This window comes from Gekko japonicus, unplaced genomic scaffold (genome assembly GCF_001447785.1).
Source record: "Gekko japonicus isolate JY-2015 unplaced genomic scaffold, Gekko_japonicus_V1.1 scaffold307, whole genome shotgun sequence".
NCBI lineage: Eukaryota > Metazoa > Chordata > Lepidosauria > Squamata > Gekkonidae > Gekko > Gekko japonicus.
The window spans coordinates 1487055-1505258 of NW_015171511.1; the positions used below are offsets into that span (position 1 = coordinate 1487055).

Sequence of the window (18204 nt, forward strand, 5' to 3'; positions counted from 1 at the left end):
TAGGAAGGCTCAGTTAGGAGCCATTCCCGCCATTTAGCACCGGGGGAAGGGAGTTGAAGGAAATGTGATATATTAACAGGAAATTTATATATGGTGAAAGAGGGGCTGAGCCTGGTTTCCAAGAAGGTGCGTTTTTTGCTTGCTCAGTAAGCAGAGTCTGCTCACTATCCTGTTCTTTTCCTAAGGAAGGATCAGACAGTAAATCGTCCCTTCCCCCCCCCCCCCCGCCCCCTTACAAATCTAGCTGTGGCAGTGAAGATAGCCACCAGTTCCAAAGAGAGCTTGCTGGTAAATGTCTACCTTCCTCCTAAAGCATCAAAAACAAAACATTGATACCCAGTGGTCGATCTTAGAGGAATATCTGCTAAATCTACAAAGTAGCCACACACAAGCTGTTATGATAATGTATATGTATGTTTTAGTAGCGCTGGATTTTTTTTTTTATTACTCAGAAGCAGCTTTCATTACAGAAAATGTTGCCAACCCCGCACTTTACACGCATAGGACTGTTAGCAGGTCAGACACAGATGTTGTGGGTGGAGACAGAAGGTGCCATGATATTCCTGTGCATGTGCATCAGAATGTCTCTACTGCCCTCAAATTGTGTTCAGCAAGGGGATTATTTCATCTAGTTCTTCCAATAGGTCACCAGCAGTCATGCCAACATCTCTTTAATCTCTCTCCTTCTATAGAACCAATTCATCTACACAATAGTAACAGTTTATGAGCCAACAAAAAAAGGGTGCCCTGACTCACTCTTTTTTGCAAAGTGGGGGGGGGGAGAGGCCTCGTACCTTTGTGAAATTCACGAATGTTATCGATAATTAGTACTTATCTGAAGTCATCAAAAGGAGGAGGAGGACAATGCCGAAGGACATTTTCTTTCAGCTGGCAGGGACTGGCCAGTATTTGGAAGGTGCAGAAAGATAACGGTGCACGAATGGCATTATTTTTTTAAAAAAAATCTGAGCAATGTTTATCCTGACATCTCTTCAGCAATTCAAGGAAGTCAAGAAGATGAACAATGAGAACTGCTTCCAATGCAAGGTTACGCTAAGAGCTACTTCAGACATTCAAGTTCATCACAGCATTATTGCTCTGCAGCGACACTCAACTTTGTCAGAATTCAAATGAGCATGTCCTCAAGGGGGGAAAAAGACTAAATTTGGGCTTAAGGGATGGGCAGTTCTTCTCTCCTGCTGCTACCCAAACAACAGAGGCTTTTGTCTTCAAGTTTCCCTTCAGGAAGATTTTATAATGGATAGGAGCTACTCCTAAGCAGACTGGATTGGCTGAAGAGGCCTTCCTCTGGAGCATGAAGTCTCACAGCTTTACACTGGTTATTCTTTCCTACTGCAGCATTTGTTCTGCAGCATTTGTTTTGCTGCTACTTGGACTCCTGTACTCTGGATTACATGGTTTAATTGGGCAGGGAAGGGAAAGAAAGAAGGAGAGCTTAAGATCGAAGCTTGACTCATACAGAAAAGTCCAAGTTCAGTCACTGGCATTTCCATTTAGAAACCATCACAACTAGCATGGGTGGGAAGGGATACAACCCATCAAGGAAAACAGCACTAGGCAGATGGCCAGTTGGTATGACTAATGGCAACTCTATATATCTTGCTTGGGAACTGGACTAACAGACATCTGAACCTCACATTTTGTAGTTTATCACATCAAAAACTCACAAATTAAAAATGCATTGCTGCTTTCTATGCCCAGCTTTGAATCCTGCTACAGTATTTTAAAGTTATTCTCCTGTATATAGGCCATGCACATTCATCACCCTATCAAGCCACTGGCAATTGTATATATGAAACTTCCTTAGACTGAGTCAGACCACCAGGCCATCTTATCTTAGTATTGTCTCTTCTGACTCTTGGCAGTTCTCAAGACCTCAAGCAAAAATCCCAGAATCCTATGGAAATGTTGGGGGCTGAACTTGGGATCTTGTTAGGGTTGCCAAGCAGAGCCTAGCAACCAAGGGGAACACCACGGGCTGGGATATTGACCGTTGTGATGCCAGCTGCAGTATCACATCACTTCCCACATTTAGCCCATCTAACACAACTGATGTGCAGCACAGCAGCCTGGGAAACAATAGATAACAGCCTACAGTGTTCCACCCCTATAAGTGGGGTGGAAGCTTTTCACTGTAAAATACAACATCAAAAACTTTTCTGCTCCACATCATGGACTTTAAGGGAGTGATCCTAAGTAGGTCTACTTGGAAGCAGTCTTCTGAGTTAGTGTGAGCTAGCTCACAGTTTTTTAGCCTCCGGCTCACACATCTTTGTCTTAGCTCATAAAGGATGGCTCCAGAGGAAACTAATTTATGCAGTCACCAAATCACTTGCTCATAACTTTAATGCCAATAGCTCATAAAGCAGAATATTTGCTCACAAGACTCGACAGCTTAAGAGGAAGCATTGCTTGGAAGTACAACCCATGTCATTGGATGGGTCTTACTCCCACGAAAGTGACCTTCGGTTTGCAGCCTTAGCTTTCAAGATGGTAGCCAGCAGCCTATAATGCAGACTTCACTTACAAGATGAATGACAGCCCACAGAGTCAGGGTATATGCGTGTGCATTTTAATCCCATACGGGGTTCGCTTTTTTATCCACACTCCACAAATCTCAGTTTCATTTTGTCTCTTGTCCATTTGCTCAGACCATTCTGTTCATCGGCATTCAAAGCATTCCATTGATTTGTAAATCTATTCTTACACAGAAGCACACAGCTTGGCAATCCCCACTCCCTTTTAAAAAGGAAAACACAGGCATCCATTTCAGTGACAATCCAATGTTGCTTAACAAGTATGACAGATTCCTGCTTGCCGGGGGAAGGGGGGGGAGCACGAAGGGAGAGAATTTAAGTTTACTCCAGGTTACTGACAATGGAAATTTGAATCATTTCTCCAGAACAAGCGTGGTGAGCCTCCAAGTAACTGGATTTTGTAGGGCAATCACACATATGTTTACAAGGAGTATAGCTCCCAGAACTTAGACATCATTCCGCCTGCCAGTGCAACCTCTGATGACATCAAGCGTTGAAACATCTGCCTATCTCTCAAGAGATGCATTAAGGTCTCATACTTTTGACAGAACATTTCCTATGGCTATCCTTTTTCATTTGTATACTTGGGGGAAATTAATGCTACGGGTTCCCTCCCTGAGCATTAGTTTGGAGGAGAGATTACTGCTCATGGGTATACACATTAGAATCACCTTGGCATCTGACAAATAGATTCTGCAAGCATTTACATCCATTCACAAAGCCTGTGTTGCTCTTGCACCAAGGAGACACTGGAACTAGCTAGACTCATGGGTCCACCACTGGAAGCAATGCTTCTCATACCATTTCACCTCTCTCTTATAAACTGTTGAGGACAGTTAGCCTTGACACATGTATTTACTTACTCCATTTGTACTCCACCTTTCTCCCCAATGGGGAGACTCAATGGTAACCCAAAGCAGTTTACAACATTCTCCCTTTCTCCCTTTTATCCTCACTATAACCCTGTGAGAGGGGTCAGGTTGAGAGAGAGTGACTGGCCAAAGGTTACTCAGAAAGCTTCCATGACAGAGCGGGGATTCGAAACCAGGTCTCCCTGATCCTAGTCCATTACTCTAACCACTACACAGCCTTCCATCCATTCATGCACGTGTGCGTATAGCCCTAATAAATTACTGGCAAAAATTGAGGGGTTCTTATCTACAGGGATAGTCCATCTCATTCCAATATGCAAAACCTCGAGTTCAAAATCCCCTCAGCACCATAGGTTGCTGGATGCTCTTGTTCCTGTCTCTTAATGAGCGCATAGCCTCTCTCACCCTGGGGACATCAGAAGTCATGTGTGCGGATAAGTAAATCATGCTACAGATAGAGCATTAACTTGGGGGGGGGGGGTTGCTTAGTCTGCTGATTTAACCAGGACCACTGACAAAGCCACCCTGATCTGGATTGCCCAGGCTAGCCAGATATCTCACCAGATCTCGGAAGCTAAGCAAAGTCAGCCCTGGCTAGTATTTGGATAGGAGACCTCCAAGGAATATCAGGGTTGTGATGCAGAGGCAGGCAATGGTAAAACACTTCTGAAGGTCTCCTGCCTTGAAAACCCTACAGAGTTGCCGTAAGTCAGCTGTGGCTTGATGGCACTTTCCACCACCATGGACAAAGCCATCTCTTAAAACATTTCTAGAGGACCAAGGTGGTTACAAGGCAATAGCAATACTATACCCTGCGTAGAGGTTTTTGATTGGACAGATTTGGGTAAGTGACAGTACAGAAACATAGGTGTGGGGAAAACCTCTGCCTTCTCTGCAAGAACTGTCAAGCCCAGGTTATGATTCCACAGAATGGGACATGCAAGACTCCCACATGCGTGTCTCCTTGGGCCCTGTAGTAAAGGTATACCCCTTAGCACTTCTGCAGTATTAAATGATTTCTATCAGCTGCAGGCAGACCCATAAAGTCAATATAAATAAACTAACACATCTAAAAGTTACAACACCCCTGTAACACCCTCAGAGACAAATCCTAATCCTGCTCAGAGCAGAATGCTATCCATACCAAGGGAGCAACTACAATGGCTAGAATAAGCAGAAGTGCCCAAATGGGTTGAAGCGGACAGCTCCAGAATACCAAACAAATGTTATGCGGTCACAGCAAAGCACCACATCCATAGTAATCACTATGCCTGTAGTATCAGCCTAAGCATCTTTACTCAGGAGTCCCACTACGTTCAGTGGACGTACTTCCTAGTAAGTGTCCTAAGGACTGCAACCGCCGATGATGAGCCAATTATTAGAGAAGGGTCAGCGGAACAGTGTGGGGAAAGCCAGCCTTATATGCAATATAAGGCAAAGATCTGCTACAGTGAGCCTGTAAGTCACTATTAGAATTACTCAAACCTCCCCTGTGTATACTTAGGACAAAATAAAGGCAGTTTGCCTGGCAGCATTTACTCACGTTCACAGTGAAAGAAAGCAAAAGCAAACAGCAGAACTGCAAGAGCCTAGGGCAAGTTTGAAGGGGGAATCTGGACAGCAGCTTCCTGGCAGCTAATTTAAATGCAGTCTGAGTTAGCATTCAGACAGACAGCTACACTGACCAACACACCGCACACACACACACACACCTGCATTAATCCCAATCCAACCCTATGCAAGGGATACTGAAAAGTACTCCAGCACAGAAACTATGCTTAAACCCTGAGCCAGCATCTGCCATGGAATCAGCCCCTGGCAAGCTGTAATTCCCCACTCCTACCCCATTTCAGGCAGATGGAAAGGAAGAGTGCTTCCAAGTACAAGCCTTCCCTTCACTACTGAATCTCTATATTCTGGACTCTAAAGACGGAGGAGAAGAGAAGGAGTTATGGCATAGCTGGATCTCATTAGATCTCAGAAGCTAAGTAGGGTCTGTACTTGGATGGGTCCTCTGCAGAAGACTGCAATGGCAACTAACTCTGCTTCTGACTTGCCTTGAAAGCCCCTCGCTGGGGTCACCACAAGAAGAGATGGGCACAAACTGGGAAAACATGGTTTGATTCGTGATTCGTGGTGTGCCTGGTTCATGAACCACGAACCACAATGAATTTTTGGAGCAGTAAAACTGACCCCTGCTGTGTTAGAGACACCAAACTCACAAGGGATCTCTGGCTGACTCTCCTCTACCTGCCCTCCAAATTTGGTGAGGATTGGATTTACGGGGTCCGAGTTACAGCCCCCCCGAAGATGACGCATTCCCCATGGTTTCCAATGGAGGGAAAAAACAGCCAAAAAAAAAGCAAGGGCAATAGAAGCCCAGCAGAACAGAATCAAAGTACCAGAGAACCCCTGAAGTAGAAACAGATGGGGGGGGGCATTTTTGCAAGCCCAGCAGAACCAGTGCAATGTGCCCAGCAGAACCAGTGCCGTCTGGCACTGCAAACCCAACAGGACTAAGGTCAAGCCAGGAAAGTGCTTTTGGGGGAAAATGTCAGGCACATGTTGAAAAGTGTATAGAATGGACCCCCTGCAAGTGGCATACACCAAAAATACAGGGAACCTCACCCTGCCACCCCCTCTTCTACAAGTTCTCCAAGTTGAGGGCAGATTACATTTCTGGGATTCCAGTTACGGACCCCCAAAAAAGGTCTCCCCAGTGCGCTCTCTGGAAAAGAGAGCTGCTGTTACAGTAGTCTATGAAATGGCTCAAGAACAGGCCAGTGGCACCAAACTCACAGGGGAACTTCAGGACCACCACCCCCCCCAGCCAGACACTAGAAGCAAGGCAAGAATCCCCCCCTATACTTGCAGCATGCCCCCCAAGCCTCCAAAAAGCAGATTTGGAATGACTGAAAGGCAGACATGACAAGACTTTCGACTGGGGCACCCGAAAGTAACTACAAGAGCTTGGTGGACACTCCAGCCCCACCAGACAAGCAGGGGAAGTGTGCCCACAATTCTCACAGCCCTCTCCTGGGCTGAAACACCATGGTGAATTCTTCTACTGTGAAGAGGAAAGGAAACACCTGTCAAGCCAGCTGGACCAGGCAAATTCGGAAGGACAGACATGACCAGACTTCCAACAAGGACTCCCCAAAGAAACCCCACAACAGCTTGGCACGCACCCCAGCCCCACCAGACAAGCAAGGCAAGCCCACGGACAACTCTTACAGCTCCACAGTGAATTCTTCTGCTGTACCCACAATTCTCCAAACGCAGATTTGGAAGGACAGAGTGGCAAACATGACAAGACTTCCAACAGGTGCTCCCCAAAGTAACCCCACGACAGCTTGGTGGGCACCCCAGTTCCACCAGAACAGTGGAAATTAGAGTTTCCCACTTAAAAGCTATTAGTGATGCAAACTATCTTGCATAGTGAAGAAAGATGGTTTCCAGTTTCTTGCCCAACCAAGTGTTTACGGACTGAAATTGTGACGTACATTCAATACACTGAAATAATGCATGGGGACTATTTCAAGTATTTTCCTAAGTAATAGATGTGCCTCTAGGGTTGCTTCCATTTTGGAAGTTAGGACTGCCTCCTCGACAATTTCTCCAAGTTGGGGGCAGATTACATTTCTGGGGTCCCAGTTACAGACCCCCCCAAAAGGTCTCCGACAGTTATAACCTCCTACCCCTCTTGAGTGTGAACACTGTGTGTGCTGTGAGGGTGACGGTGGGTACAAAGGGTGCTTGTCATGGGGGGAAGAAGTCATCCAACCCCTACGTACCACAGGCCCCCATTCCCAGGCACCAAACCCATCCTGCCAGCCCACTGGAGCCCGGCCCTAGCAGGGTTTATTACCAGAGATCTCGGGGCCTCCTTCCCCTGACCTGTTCCTGGGGCTCTCTACTGAGGTAAAAGAGTTGTTAGCACTGCCCAGAGACACTAGCAGTAGCTAACACTCTCTGGAGAGGAGGACTCTGACAGCAGTGATTTGGGGGAGGGGGAGCATCTGCTCCTTCCTCATCCCAACTCCCTGTTGCTGCTCCCACCTCAAGTAAACCCCTCCATGGCCCCTCCCAGCTCAGTTCCAGAAAGCCCCTCCTCCCACCTTCTCAAATCCTGGGACCACAGTTTGGCAACATTTCTGCACCCTCCCCAGTGACCCCTGTGTGGCAGAGTATCAGGTGTGCCATTCCCACATTCAGAGGGGCACAAACCCCCAACATTTGTCCTCCTCCGTCCTCCACAGGCAACTGCAAAGGGTGCACCCAACTATGTTGCCACCAGAGGAAAGAGGGGCAGCCAGCGGGAGGGAAAAGAGGTCCCCTCCCTCTCAGCAGGGAGTAGTGGAGGGGGAGCAGGAGGCCCCTCCAAGAAAGGCTCCCCACACTTGGGGTACTGTGGATGGGACATCAAAGTGGGCCACCCTCCAAGAGGTCAAAAGGGCTATGTGGAGGGCCCAGGAAGCAGTCTCATTCCCCTTGTCGGTGGCAAGATTATTGCTGTGGATGGCCAACCCTTCTCCCTCATGGAGGACATGGCCTTTCACCAGCGGCAGTGGCAATGGTCAAGGCTCAGCTCTCCAGAGCACAAGGCAGAACTGTGCGCTTCAAGGCAGACCTCTGGAGTAGCCAGCAGGACTACCAGGGCTCAGCCCAGGCCCCAGGAGGGGACAGTCCTGCCACCAGGCTACAAAAATCATTCTGTTCCATGTTCAGGGGATGGATGCAGACCACGTGGCGCAAAACATCACCACCATGTGATACAGAGTAGCCTGAGGGAGTGGGTGGGTGGCAGCAACAGTGTCCGTGGCTACATGGTTATGGATGCCAGCACCAACATACTGGCAGAGGTAAAGCTTCTGCCCCTCAAGGGCATTGTCTGCCTGGTGCACATGCTTCAGCGAGTGGTGAAGGATGCTCTAGGGCTGGGGAGCTCTGTCAAGGCCACCTGGGATGCTGCCCCCCTCAAGATGAAGCCCATACTCGAGCCCATACTGACAGTGCCTGGCCGCCCACTTCCGACACAGCATCAAGTCTGCCCATCTGCTGCGTGAGAGGGAGGGGGATGAGGAACTCCACCGATGTTATGATTGTGCATTTGGTGGAGCAGAAGAGCACCGCACAGGATGTCATCTCCTCCATGACCATCCTGCATGGGGTAGGGGAGCTCAGCATCAGCTCCAATGACTGGCTGACCCTCTCCCAAATGGTGCATGTCCTCAAGCCCTTCCGGGACAGCACTGATGTGCTCTGCACCCATCCGGCCAGCCTAGGGGAAGTCATCCCCCTGATTTGAGGGTTGGACCGGGCACTGGCCTCTGCACTGTAGCTGGCTGGTCTCTCACAGGTCAGGGCCTTGGCAAAGAGGTTGCAGGTGGACATCACCATCAGGTTGCATCTGCTCTGCAAGCAAGGGAAGTAGAAGCTGGCCTGTATCTGTGACCCCTGGATAAAAGGCAGCATTGCTCTCCTGAATTCAGAGCTCTTGCAATGGCTCTGCAAAGAAGTGCGGAGGCTACAGGCCAACAGATGTGGGCAGAGGATGGAAGAGGCTGGGGCGGAGGAGCAGCAGCAGCCCAGCACCTCTGCCTCAAAGAGCCCAACCAGGGAAAAGCCCCACTACTGGTTCTCAGTGGAGAACCGGGAGGACAACAATGTGGGGATGCCAGGTGTGCAATGGCAGAGGATTTGGCAGAGCTGATGGTGAGGGACTACCTCACCAAGTCCCCCTGAGAGGGCTGACGCCAATCCCCTGGTGTACTGGTCATGCACGTGTGTCATCTGGCCCAACCTCTCTTGTGTGGCCATGAGCCCTGAGTCCATATAACACCCAAATCCTAACACGGGAGAGAAGTCCACAATCAGGACTCAGGAGGGTAAAAAATCTGGGTCCTCATTCAGGCAAGGCACCCAGTAACTAAGCCCCCCTGCTGGGCAGAGAGAGAAAGTGGCTCAGAGCCCTGAGTCCACCTAACACCCAAACCCCAGCAGGGGAGAGGAGTTCACAATCAGAATGGAATAGATGAATATGTTCAGCTAGTCTGCTTTTAACAAGTTCCCTGCCTCCCTGTGTAACTCCCAACAGAGAAGAGGGTGTGAAGCTGAGGGAATATATAGCATTCTGATCCCACAGAGCAGAAAGGGAACTCAGTTATTGGCAGCCAGCAGTACCTGTTAAGCTTTGGAGGGCTCCTATTGGTGTTTCCTAGGCTGGAGAATCCCCCCCCCGTTGTGTTGAAGTTTTGTAAACAGTTTAATTGAGGGGAGACTGTCTGAAAATGTATCCATTCATGAACAGCTACAAACAGTACTAAAGTTCATGGAATGGTTCATGCCAGGCGCCCTTCCATGGACACTGCTTCATGAACCAGCCAAAATTCATGACGAACTTTACTTCGTGAGCTGGTTCGTACCTGTCCCTAACCATGTGTCAGCTGCAACTTGATGGCCCTTATGTATGTAAAGATGTAGGGTTCAGAGGGCCAGTGTTGAGCCATAACAGAGTCCTGGCACCTTCCAATTTACATAAGGGTAGCCATATTGCATCAGCCCACAAGCAGCAGGGAGACAGTGATCAGGAAGACAATCACTAAATACTGTGGATGGCTCTCTCCAGAATAAATGATTCTGAAACTACAGCACAGCTGAGAGCTGTTGTCCGTGCACAAAACTAGGCAGGCACAAGCAAAGGCTGAACTCTCCTTCACATATAAGATGATCAGGAACAGGAATACTGGAGTTAACACTTCCCTTGGCCAACAGACTGCTTTCTATGCAGCTTGTCCTATGTTTGTCTTCAATATTTACACACACCCCTTTTCTCTCCAACAAGGACACAAAGCAGCTTAAACATCGCTGTCCCTGCCTCCATTTTACCCTGTGAGGTAGGTAAGGCTGAGGGAGAGTGACAGGCCCCAAGGTCACGCCGTTGTGTGTCCATGATGCAGTGGGGATCTGAACCTGGGACTCCCAGATCTTAGTCTAATCCCCAAACCATGCTGAGGCATGAAGGGTCTCATTACCCTTCCATTACTTTTAATGTGTCCAGCTGTGAAGGGACCCTGAGAGGCAAGATACACTCACAGAGGAGTGCCGTTCAGCTGTCCCACCACCACATCCAGTTTGGTGTGGTCTTTATTTAATTCATTTACACCCCGCCTTTCTCCCTTGTGGGGACCCAAAGCAACTTACCTCATTCTCCTCACAATGATCTCATGGGGTAGGCCAAGATGGGTAGCCATGTTAGTCTGTCTGCAGCAGCAGGCAAGAGCAAGAGTCCAGCAGCGCCTTGGAGACTAACAAAGATCGTGAGTCACTGCTCACGTCTTCAGACACCCTTCAGATACTACTTCTCACTCTTTTCTACTGCTTGTGAGGTAGGTTAGGCTGAGAAAGTGTGGCTGGCCCAAGGTCACCCAGTGAGTTTCCATGGCACGAGTAGGAATTCGAACCCAGGGCCTTCCAGATACTAGTCTGACACTGTTAACCATTATACCACACTGGCTCTCTCACTGGTAACCCACAAGTCCAACGCTTTTTTAAAAAGGGGCACGCAGAAATCAATAACACAGCAAAAACATGGGATTTGCTTTCACAGGTTTTGCAACCCATTTTTGGGTCAGGACCCACAGGCTGAGAAACACTGTACTACAGTAACTGTTAAGCCAAGAGGTATGACACACCCAGCATTTTGCCCATACCCTAGCTCGGAACAGGCAGATTGGCTTGCTAGATCACTAGAGGTCAGAGAAAAGCTGGCCGTTTCCCTACCAACTGCCTGGACTTCCCTGTGCTTGCCCATTGCAGTTAGCATGTGAACAGTGCCGGGGCGGGGGGAGGGAGAGTTAACAGTCTCTGCATAGGGCAAAAGTGACCCAGAAGCATCTTGTTGCTAGGGAAGACTGAAAGAAGAAATGTTTGGGATTTCAGTATAGCGGGGGGGGGGGAGAGAAGAGGAGGAAATAATCCATTCCCCACGCAGAATCTATGCCAACCTTTTGACTCAAAGTAGGGAAGGCAGCTGGCAATCACATGCTTACACTTTTTTTTTTTTAAAGAAAAGAGACATTCTAGTCATATTCCAGCAGAGCAACCAAATGTTCCAGTACGAAGCTACATCACTGCAGGAGGAGTCGATCTCTCCGGAAATTCCTCTAGGTCCAGTCAAATGAAATATTTGCTTGGCTCCCTGTTAGAAGTAGCCCCCAGATCCAAGGGCTCACCCTCTGACAAACTGCAGGAACCCTCTGTGGCCAGGGGCTATGACGCAGCTTCGAATGGGTTTTGGAGTAACGACTTGGAGAAAACGGCACAGGCTGTAAAACGGGAAGTCCCAAGAGAGACTGGGAGGGAGGGAGTGTAGTGTGCGTCTCGGATTACTCAGGTGAAACACTGGCATACCTGATCACTGCCTTGGCATCGAACAAAACAAGATACTCCCTTCATGCTTTTCGAGGGACATTCATTCCATTACTTTCAGTGCCCAGAGAAGGGGGGGGGGGGGGGGGGGGGGAGCTGTGTCAGGAAGGAGACCGAAAAAGCCAGACTGATTTGTGGCTGTGTAAAATGGACAGCAGCAACAGCTCCCTGAAGGTGACTCTGCCCGTTGCCTCTTCGCAGTGGCATACATACAGAAAAGAAACTGGCAAACTCGCTGACTTTGGGTCAGTGGAATGAAAACACACCACTCCACTAGAGGTCTCTGGGAGAGGGCACAGGTCCTGCAGGATTCGGGACCATCTTTCGCAAAGGCGCCTCTCCCACAGCGAAGTGACTGGAGAGCCCCTCGAACAAATTAAGAGTTTCCTCTCGCCAGTGCAGTGTGTGATCTCGAGAAGACTAATAGAACCTACTTAAGGGCATGATAAGCATCTGAAACCCACTCTCACACAGCGAGCCAGCCAGCAGTTTCTCTCTCCCAGACAGAGCCACCCGCCCTCTTCCCAAACACAAGGCTGCCCAGGTCGCCTCTCAGGAGCAAGGCAGACAGACAGACAGACTGCCTTAGAAGGAAGCACCCCCCTCCTGACCTGGCCAGAGCACAGCCTGTCTGCCAGAAGGAAGCCCGGCAACCCCTTGCACTTGGGACTGGCGAGGAAGCCAAAACTCTCTCCCTGGGGAGGGAAATTCCAGCCTCCTGCAGGAAGAGTGCTAGACAGAAATCAGCAAGCTTCCCAGGAAAGGAGAGACACAAATGACAAGTAGGGCTGTTGAACACACATGAAGCTGCCTTACACTGAAACAGACCTTTGGACCATTGACTCAGACGGGCATTGGCTCTCGGGCAGAGGTTTTTTCACATCGTCCCCCCACACACACACTTGGTCCTTTTAAGTGGAGATATCGGGAACTGAACCTGGAGACCTCCTGCATGCCAGGCAGATGCTCTGCCACTGGGTCACAGTCTCTCCACATATGGGCCAAATTGGGAAGGGAACTCTACAGCCAGCTCCTTTTGAATGCCAGGCTCAGTTCCTTTACGGCATTTCCGAAGACCAGGTAGGAGCCCACCACTCTGACTGGAGACAGTGGTTTTTCCATTCGCCCTTTGAAGAAAGAACAATTTCCCCTCTATTTTTATGGCGCTGCTTTTACAGGCCTTGCATTCTGTTTTCAATCTGGCCTCGTGCAGGCATGTGCCACCTTGCAGTTTTAAAAGTAAAGCCGCACACAGCCCTATAGACAGATAAGACCTTAAAAGTTGAGATCGCTGTAGCCAACCCTCATCCCAACGCCATTATTCTTTTGACAAGAAGGCTTTGGGCTAACGGAACCAGAACCGACTTCACCAGAACAATCTGGATTCGTAGATAAAGAACCCATAAGATTCACACTCGTGTGATAAGATTCACAGGGCAGATCAAGTACAGCCCATTCTAAAGAAAGATGAGAGCCGGGCCAAACCCTTTTGCAAAAGGCTCCTAGCTCCCACACCCAAGCCTGAGCCAGGATATCCAGTCTCTGCACATGTGCAGAGCACCTTGCCTCACCAGAGCCAGTCTAACACGAGTGAGCAAGGATCCCGGGTCAAAAGAGCACTTGAGCCTCCAAGCAGCGGGTGAATCATATTCCTCATGTCTGCAGGTGAAGAAGGAAAGCAGACGAAGAACAGTCCCTGGAGTCCCAGGAAGAGGAAGCCTCAACTCCCAGCAGCCTCCCGGAGCAGAGTCCTCTCACGGTGCACTGAAGAGGAGAGGCTCACAACTTCTCTGGCGAAAGCCCGGGAGGCCAACAGTCCGTTTGTTCCCTCCGGCTCTGCTCGTCAGGAGGAAGCAGAAGCGACCTTCAGGCCGACGAACTTCACTGACCAATACTCCACACGGGCTTCCCTAACGCGAGCAACAATGGGCGCCCAAACGCTGCTGTACAGCGGGCCTCTGAGAACACGCAGAGCGTCTTCCCCTCGCCGCTGAGTTACGCCAGCTGCCCAGCACACACGACACGAAGGGTTAAAAAAGAAAGAAAGAAACCCCGAGCTGACCCGAGTCTCTTCCCTGCTGCCCACCTCCAACTCCGCACCAAACTCCTCCAAAGCATCGCCGCCCCGCTCCGTGTTGAAACCTCGGCTTACCTTGTCTGACGGCTTTGAAAGTGACGGGGTCCTTGCAGCTCCGGATAACTCCCAGCACGTCGTAGCGGGGCAAGCCCGAGACCCGGATCCCCTGCACCTCCAGCAATAGCTCCCCTTCGCTCAGTTTCCCTTCGCCGCCCGTCTCCCCTTCGGGCGCGGCCACCGGCCCGACGTAAGGAAACTCTCCATACTCCGCTCCCCCCAGGATGGGGATCCCCAGCTCGCCGGGAGCGCCGCGGCTCACCGTGCACTGGTGCACCTTGGTCGTCCAGTGGTTTTTCTTTTGGATCACTTTCGACATGGCGATCGCGATTTAAAAAAGAAAAGGGAACCGCCGGGGTGGGGGAGAGAGAGGCTGGGCTGGAAGACGGAAGAGAGACACAGGTGGCTGCGCGGGCAAAGGAGTCAGCCCGCCGGGGGCATCGAACGAGCCTTCACCGGGCGCTCCCGACAACTTTCCGGCCGCCCCACTCAAGCCATCATAGAGCAAACTTTGCCCGGGTCCTGCCTGCAGTCTCCTCCGCCGCCGCCGCCGGCCCCGCTCGCATCTCTCCCTCCCCGAGATCCGCAAGCCCAGCTCTGATCGCTCGCCGAGAGCCGCTTGGACGTCCTGTCCTGCCCGGCGCGCTTTTAAAGGCTCCCCTTCCTCTCTCGCCTTCTCCCCTCGGCAGATCCCGCTCCTCTTCTTCCTTCAAGTAATCCTCCGCTTTTCGCCGCGGCTCGTCCCCCGCCACAGCTTCAGATTCCGGATCCTCCGTCCTACCTGGGCGCACACGAGTTAGTCCCTCGGCTCTTTCTCCCGGCCACTTTTCCACCTCCCCCCCCCTCTCGTCCCCGAGTTTGGTTTCGCCGCGAGCGCGGCTCCTTTAAGCAAATACAAAGCCGCCGCTTGTTTTGTTACACTGCGCTCCCCTGGCTTCCACCAAGCCCCAACGAAGCCAGAGCGGGCTGCGATAGGAACCGCTGGCGCAGGCGCCCGGCAGACACCCCCGCCCCCTTTTCCTTCGCCTCCTCCCTCTGGAGAGAAACTGGAGTCCTCTCTTCTAGGCATGTGCGAGGTCCCCAGGTCCATGTGCGCACAGAAGCGCTGGCGGGGAATGAAGCCACTGCCCTTAAGGCAAAGTGCCCATAAGCAGCCGCCGGACCAGAAACTGAGCTGGACAGATGTTTCTTATTTGTTAAGTGGGCGTCCCCTTTGTTTTCTGAGCCTAGCCCTAATTCCAGACTATCACCAGTCCGATACCAAACAAAACTTGCCCTTCTCTTTCCAGAACAGAACACAGCCCTTTTAGCCAATATGCTTACCTTTCACCTGTACCTATATTTAATCAGAAGATGCATTCTTTCATTAGTCATCATCACTAAGTGTAGTTGTGTATTTTGCAGTTTAGCACTGAAATGTCACCAGCCAGGTTTACTGGTGACAACCTTTCTTTACTCTTTTTTTAAGAGTGTTCTCAACTTCATGCATCCAATTAAGTGGGCTGAAGTCCATAAAAGCTAATGCTATTAGATAGAGGATAGATAGATGATGGACAGTGTGACTGAACAACAATGACACAGATGATAGATGGATAGAAGATAGCTGGATGGATGGACAGACAGACAGATGTCTTTAAGGTGCCACCAGGCTGCTCAGTCGCAGTGGGATCTTTGTCCTCCCCTTTCTGTTCTGGAAAGGTAACATATTATGTCATATTATTATTATTATTACGCCATATTATTACTAACATACATACACAATCATTGTTATGGGCAATGCTTTACAAAGTCTAAGAAGGCCAGTTTCTGCCCCAAGAAACCTGCAGCCACAAATGTGATGTAGGGAAGAGAGCAAAAGGAGAGGAGAAAGATGGAAGCAGGGGTATACATTTGTTGCCATTATAGCATATATGCTTATAAAAACCTTAGGACCACTTCTGTTCCTGTACAAACCAATACCATGAATTTTAACAGACAAAACTTACAAGTCCCAAAATATGAGCACCTCTCTGCACAAGACAACTCTGTCACACAGCCATTATGATAAATCTGAACAAGTACAGATCACTTCTCTGGAGGCGGAGTGGGGGGGGGGTTAGATCCAGCCTCTCCTCCCCCTAGGTGATTGGCAGATCAAAACACCTGTTTTGTGGACATCATTTCCAGTCCAGGAAGGTGATTCCAATGGAGCAGTCCACCTCCACATGAGGACTGCATCCGAAGAATCAGAAACATAGGTCGATGCACCACGAAAGCATGAATGCTCACCTGCCTTATGCCTGCAAAATATCCCCCTACCTACTAGCTTAATCTGCTTGGGTTAAGTGAACATTACTCAAGGTTGTGTTTATTGTTGGCATCCGCCCCTTACAGCAAGCCAGCCCGGAATTCAGCTGTGGCATCCTTCTCTCTTTTATTAAGGAAAAGCAAATTTCTGAGTCATTTTGACTGCAGAGATAAGTTTGGACAAAGGCAAGCAGTGCCTGGTGGGGTTGCCAAAAGGCCTGGAGAAAAATATCCTGTGCCTTTGGCTGAGGCTTAATGTGTGGAAATGGGCAGCTGAAGCTTTTTGTGGCATGGAGGTAAATAACATCACCTGGTCAATAACATTTATGGATTTATTTGTTTATTTGCTTCATTTATATCCCACTTCCCCCCCCCATGGGGACCCAAAGTGGCTTATATCATTCTTCTCTATTTTATCCCCACAACAACCCTGTGAGGTAGGTAAGGCTGAGAGTGTGTGACTGGCCCAAGGTCACTCACACTGAAGGTCCATGGCAGAGCAGGGATTCAAAACTGGTTCTCCCAGATCCCATTAAGGGACAGGCTACTTGTTTTCTTCCAGAAATCTGGCAATCCTAGGTGAAACTTCACAGGCCGAAGACTGACAAAACAAGACTCTTAGTCTTTTTGTTAAAACCATTGTGGAACAAGGTAGCCTGCAACATATTAAAATCTCAGCAAAATAACAATTCATGAAATCTGTACTCTGCATAGTTCCTGCCCTTTTCTCTTCTCATGGCTAGCAGAGCAGAATATATTCTCAATCAAAATCAAACATACGGCTCGGCCAGTGCAATGCCCTGGAGGAGGGGAAGACTGCAATTGCTCCAGGATTTTTGAGCTTTTTTGGGATTTCATTACAGGATTCGCCTTGGAGACAAAAACTGATATTTAATATTTTGAGTATTACAAAAACATTCTTCTGGATAGGGAGTTGAGAAATTGGGATTTTTGGCACTGCTCTTTCTCTTTCCGTCCCAGAAGCACCAGAATTGCCATCCTACAGACACACACACTGAATTCCTTGGGACTTACTTTTGAGTAAACATCCCAGTAGGACCGGGCTGTAAAGGCAGAAAATGGTACAGGAAAGAAGCTCAGCTGAGCATACCATCATAACCTCTGGCTTTTCTCCACATCCCGTTGAGCTTCTTCTCTTTTTAAACTGCATTTGAGCTGTAATTGGCACAGATTTGCCTGTTCATTATTTATTGATTTATTGTTGAAAGGCCAAGTGGTGGTTAATAAGATTACGAAATGATGGACCCTTGAGACCAGACTTAACAAATGGGCTCTTCAAATGAAATCTGTGTTGTAGCCACAGATCAGGGTGGTGTCCCCCCCCCCCCCTTTACTTCTTTTAATTGTTTGGCTAAAAAGGGCCGCGTATGTGTGTGCACAGGTATCTAAAACACAAACGAGAGGCAAAGCATCTAAAGATCTGACTGCAATAAGCCAGCCTCCTCCTGAAATCAAAGACGTGTAGTCATGAATTGTGTGGAGGGAATCAAAACTTCTATGACCCGGGCAACGGGCCAGGAGAGGGAACCATGTGTTCATAATCTACAATGCAAGTCTTACTATACACTTGGTAATTCTATGGCAGTGTGTTTGCATAGCTACAGAGCCCTGGGGAGCCTCTGGCTTACATTTACAGCACGGCAGATCCCTACAGGGAAGGGGGTGGGTCATCCTATCAGATGTACAAACCCCAACCACTGAATGTTACCTTTCCCTTCTTTCCAAGCCTCATGGTCGGAGTGGATGGAGGGTGGATTTTTTTACTCCTGAATTTGTCATGCCTACAATAGGATGAGAATCCAGAAAGAAAAGGTTTCTCTGCATATTAGGTGTGTACATGTTACCTCGCTGAGGGGTATATTTTCCTCTTATGCCCGAAACTACAAGTTGACCAGTCCTGCAG

At 49.2% G+C, this 18204-nt stretch overlaps 1 protein-coding gene across 1 annotated transcript in view; it reads right to left on the reverse strand.

The window, feature by feature from the left end:
* MAGI1 (membrane associated guanylate kinase, WW and PDZ domain containing 1) overlaps positions 1 to 14362 on the reverse strand; it is a 664522-nt gene extending 650160 nt beyond the window's left edge. The window contains exon 1 of the mRNA XM_015419356.1: positions 14013 to 14362. Coding sequence (XP_015274842.1) covers positions 14013 to 14313 — 301 coding nt within the window. The 5' untranslated portion in view covers positions 14314 to 14362. The remainder of the gene's footprint in view (positions 1 to 14012) is intronic.
* Between the last annotated feature and the right edge of the window lie 3842 nt (positions 14363 to 18204).